We start from the raw sequence: 11865 nt of genomic DNA on the forward strand, positions 1-11865 counted from the left end.
CTTGCATTTTTGATGCAGATTCTGATGATGTGGCTTCTGGACCTCTCGTCTTCAGGAGCACTATTCTTCAGGAGCAGCTTACTTCAGGAGCGCTATTTCTTCAGGAGCAACTTGACTTCAGGAGCGCTTTTTCTCTTCAGTAGCGAGTTGCCTTCAGGAGCTTCCAAGCTTCAAATTTTTGTTGTTTCCATAGCTCTTTATTTGCTCATTCAGAACCAATGATGATGTAACTTTATAATTATGGTCCTGTACACTTGAACAAATATTAGCTAGTCCAATTTACAATTTTTAATACCTTGTTATCATCAAAACTCTTTAAGGTTCATTGTTAAACACATTTTGTTCCAACATATATATATATATAGAGGATGTATCAAGTGAGATGACTAGTTAATGTGAGAGATGAGAGGAACTAATATAAACCATAAGATGTAAATGTACGGTTGTGATTAAATCTTTAATCTACACTGCATGATACAAAATTCCTTCTCCATGTTCTCACTCACATGTTCGTTACCCATCATACGCATCTTCATCTTCAAAATTCCTTCTCCGTGTTCTCACTGCACCATGACACCATCATACCCATCTTCATCTTCAATAAATTAAAGAACAGGTTTGTTCCATATAAAAAAAAAGGCTTTGTTCCAATTGTTCCAAATTAAAAGAACAGGTTTGTGGCAAATTAAATCCAAGGCATAAATTGATTTCAGTTTGTAGTGTTCAAACGTGAATCCATGTCGAACTCACCAGATTCCCGCAATTTGTTCTGCTGATTGTCAAAATTTTATGTAATTCATAATTAAATTAAGAAAAAAAAATCTAAAGTGTTGAAGAACAGTAAACTCAGATCCAATAGAATGTAATGTTAAAAAATAAGAACATCGAAACCCAAATCCAAAATCAAGCACAACCATGAAATAAATCTTTTTCAGGCGAACAGAAACACCGACGGCGAACTCCGACGAATGGGAACACCAACGATGAACACCGGAGCCGTCGTCAGATCTTCTCAGCTTCACGGCAACGAGATTCGCATCATTAAGGTTCCTTTCTCAGGCACTTTCGATCTTTCCGTTTCAAACATCGTCGGTTGATTATCCTTTGTTATGTCGATGTGAGAGGGGGATCGAAAAGATTGCTTGGATCCATGGGAATGGGTCTAGAGGAAGAAGATGAGTAGACGCGGTTTATGGTTTAGGAATGGAATGAAATTAAGGGGAAAAAAAATAAGCACGGCAGTGGCTAAAATAAGAGTTTTGAGGAATGGAATGAAATTAAGGGGAAAAAAAATAAGCACGGCAGTGGCTAAAATAAGAGTTTTGATATTAGCCATTGATTTAGATCTAATGGTTGATAAAATACCCTCTCATCCTCTCATTATAAGGGTCCTCTTATATATATATATATAGTTAGGATCCGTTGACACCAGGTGTCAACGAATTCGTTAACACCAAATCCCATCCGTCTATTTTATTTAATCCAAAGGTTGATATTGATTGTTAAATTTGCCCACATGGACCTTCTTCTCTATCGCCCTAAAGCCACATTCGTTTTATTCTGAATCTGCTTTAAAGAAGAAAAGTCTGAACCTAAGAGCAACAATGGAAGCAGGTGTGCGTGTCTATTAATCACTCCGAACTCAATTACCCAGGCACAACGATTCTGGATTTGTTTATCACGAGCATTGACTACCAATTCAATTAAATTTATAGGGTTTTGATTTTACCAAAACCATAAAATTGACTTTCTCTATATGCATTATATATCCATATATCATTCACCAAACCGACAACATTTCAGAAAATGAATTTTCACACCTAAAGTTCCACCGGTAGAAACAAATCATCCAAAATATCCCTAAATTCACAAACTTACTCCAATTAAATCAATTTTATAAATTTGACATAAACAAAAAGTGTTTCATGAGTTGCCATCCATAACAGGAATTAGCTAAGAATAAGATGGAATGGAGATACAAACAATAATATTAATATTGTTGGGTGGGTGCAGCGAAGTGTCATGATTTTTGCAGAAAAAATCAAGAGTAAGGATACCATGCGTTCAATTTAAGTTTATTTGGTGAACACAAAATATGGGCCATTGGATTAAATAAAATAGACGGTTGAGATTTGGTGTCAACGAATTCGTTGACACCTGGTGTCAACGGATCCTGACTCTATATATATATATATATATATATATATATATATATATATATGGTTTTGCTAGAAGTCACCCATGAAGGTGTCTTTTAGCAAGCCACACCTCAAGGTGTGATTTCCACTTTTTAGTTATAACTTTGCTAAAAGACACCTTCATAAAAGATGTCTTCTAGCAAAACCCATATATATATATATATATATATATATATATATATATATATATATATATAGGGCATATCGAGTGAGAGGACTTTTAAAATGAGAGGGTGAGACGAGTAAATAATAGCCCTTAGATTAATCTTGTGCATGGTAATTAATTTTAACAACTGCAGTGTAACATTCATCCCCTCTCCCTTCTCTGACCTTTCCGTTCTTCATTAAAAAAAAAAAAAAAAAAAGAAACAAACTTCTGCATCTTCACTGGATTTCTTGGACAAGGCTACTTGAATCAACTCTAATTGTTTTATTAAAAAGAATCATGCCCTTTTTAATCAAACATCTAAAGAGAAGTTGGGGTGATAGTTTGTCTTTTATATTGTTCATCTTTGAATTATAAATGTCAGCATCGATTAAGGAATTAAATAGCAGGAGCACAACTAGCAGGATGTCTTTCAACATCGATTAACACGTGAATAATATTAGGTGCATCAAATTGTTACCTGAGTTATCATAAATAAATCTCGATGGAACCATCTCAATATTTCTTTCCTAAAATTAATTGATAACAATCAATACTATCAAACTAATGATCCATTTAGATGAAGTTTTCTAAGTTGATTCACGGAGAAATTAAAAGATGAATCTAACGAAGGGATTTTGCTTATGGAAAGGAAAGAGATGAAGAGGCATCAGGAAGAAACTCAATTTTTTAAATCTGAGAGATAGAAATCTTATGCCTTCACCTTCTGGAAATTACTAAATCAACAACAACGCTTCTATTGGACATCTAATTGAAAGAAAGATGCAAAATATTAAGAAATCAATATGAGAGATGAGATTGTGATAAGAAAGAGATGAGGAGCAGCAACGTTCATGATTCCTCTTAAAATAACATGGGGGATATGGAGGCAAAATAGATTCAGATAATGGGTTCCAGAAATTGGTCGTGATTGAGAATGGGAAATTGGTCGTGATTAACCTTAAGCTGTTTTAGAGTGAGAATGAGGAAGCAGAGGAGTGATGCCGTTCTCGCTCCACCATTGGTTCTTTTTACTACGGCGACGAACTCATTCTCCTTGTCACAAGCGGCCGCCTTTTTATAATATGGGTTGTGGTTTCACTTCAAACCGGCGTCGCTGCCCGTGTTTTGTTGTTGGATTTTATCTCCCTTTAGAATTATATTTGTGTTGTTGCTTGTTTCTTGGTGAGGATTTTTGGCGACGTAGCAATGCAGTGACAGTGGTGGTGATGTAGGGTGGTGAGACATTGGTGGTGGAGGTTATTCAATTGTGGTGGTGATGATGTGGAGGTTATGGTTATTTGAGGTGGTGAGTGTTTGTTGGGGTGATTTCCTTTGGATGCAAACTCTGTTACACGGGTCCTTGTTCGTCGTCGCTAGCTCTGGTTGTGCTTTTTGGGTGGTTTAGGTGATTGCGGAGGTTAGAGGGTGTGTGTCCCATTGTGTTGAGTCTTTTCCTTTTGATATGATTGCTGCTTAAACTTCGCAGGCCATGCTTTTGTCTTACTTATTGTTAGCTGGTTTGCGGTGGGCCGGTTCATTTGGATTCGAGATCGGGAGTCGGAGTCCAGTTGCAATCTCTGTTTGACTTGCTCTGGTTTCCTCTGGTGTACCGGGGCGAGGGGTGCCCAGCTAATTTGGTATTAATTAGGTTTTTGGGCTTTTGGTTTATGCTCTTTTGGTGGACCAGGGGTCGCGAGGTTGTGGTAGCTGCATGATCACTCGGTTTGGTGCTCTTCGAATGAGACTCAGCTTGGGTGTTGGTGTCTGAGAGTTTTTATTTTGAGGGTGTTCTTGGTGGGTTAGTTAGTGGCGATGGGCGGTGGAGTAGACCGTGTTTACCATGCTTGTTCTTTTGGAGTCTGTTTTCAGGTGTTGATGTGTTTTGGTGGGTTTATCTATGGGGTGTTTTTAGGTGGCGTTGTGTTTTACTGGGTTTATCTTCAGGGTGTTTTTAGGTGGTTATGGTGTACCGTCTATATGCGGCACCAGTTGTATCTTGTTTCTGTCCATTCCTTGCATCTTACGGGGATGACATTTAATAATATTTGCCGATTCAAAAAAAAAGAGGAGTGATGCCGCGAAGAGGAAGGAGAAGCGTTGTAAATAAATCCTGTGCAATTAATTTTGTGTGGAACTTTTATTATGCACCGTACAATTTGATCTAAGGGCTGTTATTTACTCCTCTCACCCTCTCATTTTAAAAGTGCTCTCATTTGAAATGTCCTATATATATATATATATAGTCAGGATCCGTTGACACCAGATGTCAACGAATTCGTTGGCACCAAATCTCAACCGTCCCTTTATTTTAGATCAAAGGCTTAAAATAGTTTTAAAGTTAACCCATGGTGGTCTTGACTTTTGATTTCACAAACATCTTCAATTTTGATCATATAATTTTATTGCTTCTGGAAAAATTATTCTCCTGCACATCCACTCATGGATATTATATGGCATCATTATTCTTCTTCTTGGGCCAATTTTTCATATAGATTGCGACAAATAATTTAGGTCAAAGTATGAAACCCTTCATAGTTAGGGGAAAGTAGAAAATCGATGGATAGTATTTATATGATTTGTTAAATAGAATGAAATTGCAGGTGTGGAAATTGAATTTTTGATGAGCTTCCTTCTATTGGTTGAATATTTTACCATGATTGAATAATTAAAAGCAATTGCATATTTGATTGTCTGATATAAAATCAATTCTATAGTTGAGATCATACGTTGTTCTTCAATGAAGTTTGGTAAAATAAAAAAACCCTTTAAAATTAAATTGAATTGGCTGTCAGTTTTCGACAAACAAGAAATCATAATATGTTGTGTGGTTGAGATGGGTGAGAAGACAAATGGTTCCATTGTTGTTTTTTAGACTTTGTTCTGTTAAAGCGATTGAGCAGAAAAAATGAAGGTGCACCGTTAAGGAAAGCTTGTGTGAGATAAACCATTGGATTAATCGAAACAGACGGTTGAGATTTGGTGTCAACGGATATATATATATATATATATATATATATATATATATATATATATATATATATATATATATATATATATATATAATTTAGTGGTTATACTGACACACCTTAAATTAGAGAGAAGTGACAAGTTCTGACACAATATAAATATGGAGAAGTGGCAAGTTTAGAGTTTAAAGAGCGTCTACACGTATTAATTAATTAATATCTATGGAACTTTTCTTTTTTGAAAGAAATATCTATGAAACTATCAACCGAACTGTAGCGAAACTTTCTTTTTATAATTAGAGGGGGAAAAGTAAGGCATACTTTTTCATTTTTTTCATTTTCATTTTTTTTGGAGGATTTGATTTCTTATTTTTTAAATTATAACAATGAAAAAGGAGAACGTGAATAAGAAGATAATAAAAATGAAAATAAGTACAATGTAATTTATTTATTGTGGTCACAAATTACAGTGAAGGGGAAAGAGGAAGAAGACGTGAATTGATGTTGATACATAGTATTTCTTGAGAATGCCTTGTGATTCTTTTAATCTATTATGCTCATCATGTTGCCTCATCTCCGTAGGTTTTCCATTCTTGATCGGATATCATCACCTTTGGGTGCTCGGCGAGGAGAAATTGTCAAGGCCTCCATTTTTGGTTGCATATGATCAATTTTGGGTGCTTGGCGAGGAGAACTTGCCAAGTTTTCCATTTTTGGTCGCATATGATCAAATTTGGGTGCTTGGCCAGGAGAACTTGCCGGAGATCCAAATGAACCGTGCTTCCTTACCATTAATGCCGACGCTGAAAAATACGAGATTCACTTCCATAATTAGTTTACTACCATATTTAGGCAATCATATGTGTTATATTAATTAGAGAAATGTTGCATGCAACAAATATATTTTCCAGAAAAGATCAAGATAGCACAACTATAACTATAGTTGGGCCCATCAATTTTATTTCCACCCACCAACTTCCGTGAATTGTGGCCATGAGCAGATTTTAATTGGTTACCAACGATTTCGCGAGAACTTCTTGAAAAAACACCTCGCGATGAATAGCACTCCTCTATTAATTAACATGTAAGTGTTTATAATTGAGTGCTTTATTTGGAACTATAGTTGAGGATGTGTATGATTCTCATGGTTTGGTAAAATTTCCATGTTAAAACTTTGTTTTGTAAATGGTACAAACCATGGATGATATGTTATCCAGTAAGTACTTACAAAGAACTCGTTATTAATTAGCAAATCATTCGAGTCAATCGATCCTCCAACCCAAAAAATTATTCAATAGAAGCAAACATAGTAATTCAAGATTGATATATCCTCTAGCCCATGGACAAATATAATTTTACCCCCAATAATTAATTGTCCCGAGTTTCACAATAATTAAGATTTTTGTAAATATATTGTAGAATAAAATACGAGTATATGCATTTTATAAATAATATAGACATGAAAAAAATGATAGTACTTACCTTCCCACATTGGAATATATTGACATCCTTTTCTACAAAAAGGAACTTTAATGACGTGGGGAAATATACTTGCTCTATAGCAATAATCGAAGCACTCTTGTGGGGTCTTTCTTTTCCCTCTCATGCCAATATCTTCCCATTTCCAACCATGAGCAGTTACAAGGCATGCCAACAACAACAAAGCAACACATTGGTTTTTCATTTCTTTTTCAAAAAATTATGTAAAACTTTGCTTTGTTGTTTGTTGGAAGTTTTATGTATGCTTTCCTCCTTCCCGATTATTTCTTGTGCACTATGGCAAGTATATATACATGTGTATGTGAGGCTCGTGAGCCACAAATAATGTCTATTTTTAATCACTTAAAAATAGAATGAGTTTTGTTCTCACACCATTCGTTTGTTTAAGATTGGTTTGTGCTTATTCTTTAGCTAGGACATGTGTATGGTGAGTTTGTTGTCATATTTTTGTTGTCATATTATTATTATTGAAGGGATATAAGTTGTTTCCTGCAATGTGAAGTTTGTTATTATGACAAATAAGGACAATTGATAACAGCCTTTAGATTATGATTAACAAAATTAACGGCTTGGATTTATTTTTAAAAATGTGCACGTGCTTATTGTAGAATCTTATATTGTTGGTGTTGATTGAAAATATAGACATCGAAGAAGTGTTAAATTCCTTAGAATTGTAAAGGAGAAAAGATTAAGATTAAATATATGAGTTCTAGTTCTTCATTACAAGATACATCTCTTGGAAACACTTTAAAGTTTATATCTGACTTCCTTCTTTTCTATTATACTCTTATGTTAGAGTGTTGTGAAATGTAGTTAAGTATTTGCTTTGGAGGGTGTGAATGTATTGGAGCCGATGGGTGTTCGAGAGTAGTCTATGTGTGTTGTACAAACTTTTAATTATACTAATGTTGCAACTTAAATCACATAGCAAGCACTATAGCCTAGATGTTCTATTCTACATAGATACTTCCGCGGGTTTGATTCCTTCGTGATCTTCTTTACATTTAGGGTGTGTTTGATCTGCTAAAAAATGAAAGACAAGACATGACAACTCTAATAATACGGTGTTTGATTTTGTAAAATAGTTTCAAAGATAAGTCAAATCGGACGCAAGGGACATGACACAAACTAAAAATTTTGTCCCTCACTAAACCACATCACAACCTTTTTTACCCACGTACTAGTTGTCTAAAATACCAAAATAACATTTTGTCTGTCAAAAATTATTCAATACCATAAAAGTTTATTATGTGCTGCTCTGTTTATGTTGTACCGTTTTAGCTTGTGTTATTCTGTCAAGTACTTATTGTTTAGTATATCGAACGCACCTAATATTATTTATATTAATTTTCTGAAAAAACTCACAACCTGCAGTGCAGACTACCAAGATAAGAAAACACGAGCCTCGCCACTAGACCAGTGTAGATATCTAATAATATTTCCAAATTAGAAGTATATAATATATAATTTGTGCTTTGTATAAAAAAATAAAAAAAAAAATAAAAAAAAGTGGTGGCTGGGCTGGTGTGATTGTTCTGTTTTGGATGAAAGGGAGTGATTGTTCTGTTTCCACATAAGTTGATGATCAATGAGTCCATAATAATATTATTATTATTTTGTCAAAATGGTAGTAAATTAATTCACAACTCTAAAGTACTTTTTTGTTGTTAATCTTGATCACAAAATAAAAGTAGTTGATTGGGATGAATAGTATGTGAAAATCAAATCCTATAAGCTAACCGGAATGAATGTGATTTTGGTCATTGAAATTGTATTATTTGATAGATTGAGACATTTAGTCTTTGTATTTGTAGAATATTTCTTCAAATAATGTCAATAAGTTTAATCTGTTCACCAAAATATTTCTTTAAACTTCAAAACTGAATAAAATAACAAAAACTTTATTCCATTCTCTTACATATATTATTACAAATACTCCCCAAATGTGGGGTATGAAATAATCTATAAGTGCAAATTCAATGCAATAGCCACACCACAAAAAAATTACATAGCAACAATTTATATATAGGTACATCTGCACATAATATATGCCAAACATAGAGTCTAGTAGTATTTGAGAGCAACAAATCCCAGTGCAATCAATAGAACAGTAGGTGAGACATTGTAAGATGTAATGGCAGATGATGGAGTCAGAGAAGAGCGACCGCTTCCAGTTGTCGATGTAGATGGAGTACCGGAATTCACCGAGGGCGATGGCAGAGTCAAAAGAGGAACATTTGTGTCTTGTTGTGGTGCCAGAGGAGATGAAGTTGGTGAAGCTGGGAGGTCAGAGGATGCTGCTCAAAGAAAAATGTAAGAGTTGGATGTTAGTAACACATTAAGAAGCTCTTAGCACTATGAAAAGTTTAAACTTGTATAAGCTTGTATTGTAATAGAATAGTGTAATGCTAATAACCTTGAGGACTAGGGGTTGGAATAAATCCTGAGGGAGAAGATGCAGGTGAATGAGATGGTCCTAGAGCCACAGGACCTGTGAATATACATCAAAATCATTATTAAGATTGATTCAAAGGAAAAATAGTTTAGAGGAATTAAACCTACAATGTTACTAGATGATAGATCATGCTAGTTTCATTTCTTATTTAGCATGACTCAATTTCTAAGTAAAGAAATGAAATTCACATGTCGCGAAGAGTTTGTTAGAAAATATTTTTGTTAGGGATTATAGAAGGGTTTATGTAAGAATTTGTGTACAAAAATTATTGAAATTGAAATTTGGCATTACCAGGAGCAGGAAGTGGTGAAGCTGAGGCTGCAAAGTAAAAAAAAAAAAAGTAACATCTTAGCTTTATTATTGTAGTGAGAATAACAAATTTTACTCTACAAAGTTACAAACACAAGAAAAATATTGTAGTTTTTTTTTTTTACCTTTGCATTGAACTGGAACGCCAGGCATGTTACAAGCACGAGGGAGAGAGATAGCTAAGGTTCTATTGATTGGAATTTTGAAGGGAACACTAGCAGTTACAAGGAGACACAAACAATCCATGCCACTACTTGTTAGGGATTTAAGAGCACCGCAACATTCAGTGGTTGGTGAGGTGCCATTAGCACTACTACCTGTAAGAAAACCCATACAAGGTGTGAAGAGAGTGCTTATTGTAGAAGGGTTACATGGGGTGTTGATTTGTGCATTGGCTTGTCCAGCCATGACAATATTAATGACCAATATTATTGCTAGGTGACATAGAGTAACATAATTTGCCATGTCTAGTTGTGTACTAGGAATTTGTACTTTTGTAGAATCAAGAGAAGTTGTAAAATTGGTTTTGGAATTGGAAGTGTTAAGGTTGTGTTAGAGAAGGAAGATGATAAGGGGATTTATAGATAGAAGACATTGATAAAAGAAGTGAAGATTATTAGTATTATGTATGATGGTTGGTTAAGAAGTTCAACTACCTTATCTAATCAATGCGAAATGAAATAGTTTAACTGATTTAAGTAGGTAGGATTTGCATGATGTGGCATCTGCAGAACACAATTTGGGCTTTGGCTAAGCATTTTTATTTTAAATGTTTATAAAGTAGCGTCCAAAATTACCTACTTTGGTCTTTCAAAAAAAAAATTACCTACTTTGATTTAGCATCACATATTGTTGGTATTTTGCTCAAATTATTTGCTTGGTTAAACATTGGTCAAAGTCAAATGATTATTTTATTAGTTCAGCTGCCCAGGAGGGTTACTGAATATTTCAATTTACACCATCTAGAGTTCTAACTCCCTTTCTTTCTTTTTTATTGCTATGTTTATAGGGATATTAGTCACTTTAGTCCTTGAATAGGAAAAGAGTCGTCACTTTAGGCCCTGAATGCAGATAAATTGCAAAATAGTCCCTGAATGTAGACTTTGTTAGTCAATTTAGTCCCTGAATGCAGACTTCGTTAGTCAATTTAGTCCCTGAATGTAGACTCTGTTAGTCACTTTAGTCCCTGAAATTGACCAACAGAGTCTACATTCAGGGGCTGTTTTGCAATTTTTCTGCATTCAGTGACTAAAGTGACTACTCATTTCCCATTCAGGGACTAAAGTGACTAATTCCCCTATGTTTATATATTGGTCCAGGAGTGGCCCTGAGCACGGGCAGAGGGGTCGGCAGCCCAGGGCACCATAATTTAAGGGGCACCAAAATATATTTTTTTACGACCTATATGTCTATGTATACTCCCATAAAAAAAATGTAAAATGTTAGTTGCTGACAAAATTATAGGGGCACTACAAAGTCAAAACTAATGAATAAGGTGAATAAATTTATACTATATATATAAAGAAAACTACCCCTTTCAGCTCTTTCGGGATGACTTTTTTTTTCTAAAAATGTCATCAATTTTCAATACAAATAACACATGTAACAAATAGATAACAATAAATGTAAATATTAAAATAAAAGTGTAACAAACACAACTGTTCAATTTTTTTCTTTATCATTTAAAAAGTGTAACAAACTAAATGAATGTATCTATACATACTTTTTCATTAACTCAATCATACCCTTAAACAACAACTTTTTCTATAATAAAGATCGTTGTTGGTGTCATTAAAAAAACAAGAATTTAGATTATATTTTGTTGTTATATTGTTTGTTTCATTGAAGTAGATAATCATGATTAGTTTGATTTGTTATAATTTGAAAGCAAAAAACATTTATATTTTTTCTTTTAATCGAAATTAAAATTTCGTAAAAAAACATCATTCATAATTTGCAAACGTTAGCGCAATAAAAAGAGCAGAAAGACGGGTACGTGAGTGTCCGTCTTTTCGCTAGTGAAATACTCCCTCTGTCTCACAATTATTGTCTCTTTAGCATTTTTTTTCTCAAAATAATTGTCACTTTACAATATCAATGCAGCATTTGCACTCCGCTCTGCAATGGTTGAGTGATATACAATTTGATAACGTGGACTTTGAAACAAACTCTAAATTGACATCTGATGCCTTCCGTTCTACCAGGAACGACTTGTCTGAATTTGGTTGCATTATTTCTTCTTGTCGTTCGTTGTTTCGCACTATCTTTTCTAACTCTAGGGTGGAGTTT

At 34.3% G+C, this 11865-nt stretch overlaps 1 protein-coding gene across 1 annotated transcript; it reads right to left on the bottom strand.

The window, feature by feature from the left end:
* Positions 1–8697: 8697 nt before the first annotated feature.
* LOC146958606 (non-specific lipid transfer protein GPI-anchored 20-like) lies at positions 8698–10125 on the bottom strand. The gene is made up of 4 exons (XM_085740127.1): positions 9702–10125; positions 9559–9585; positions 9229–9303; positions 8698–9109 (listed from the first exon to the last, which is right to left on the bottom strand). The coding sequence occupies exons 1-4, from the start codon at positions 10039–10041 to the stop codon at positions 8877–8879; spliced, it is 675 nt and encodes a 224-aa protein (XP_085596253.1). The 5' UTR covers positions 10042–10125; the 3' UTR covers positions 8698–8876.
* Positions 10126–11865: the final 1740 nt, after the last annotated feature.

Source organism: Medicago sativa, chromosome 1 (assembly GCF_051527215.1).
Source record: "Medicago sativa cultivar Bolivia chromosome 1, Bolivia_mono, whole genome shotgun sequence".
NCBI lineage: Eukaryota > Viridiplantae > Streptophyta > Magnoliopsida > Fabales > Fabaceae > Medicago > Medicago sativa.

Excerpts from the sequence above, each read along its gene's own strand:
- LOC146958606 (XM_085740127.1), bottom strand. The coding sequence starts at position 10,041 with ATGGCAAATTATGTTACTCTATGTCACCTAGCAATAATATTGGTCATT. Across the intron at positions 9,304-9,558 it reads TTCACCACTTCCTGCTCCTG|GTCCTGTGGCTCTAGGACCA; the intron begins GTAATGCCAAAT and ends GTATATTCACAG. Across the intron at positions 9,110-9,228 it reads TCCAACCCCTAGTCCTCAAG|CATCCTCTGACCTCCCAGCT; the intron begins GTTATTAGCATT and ends TTCTTTGAGCAG.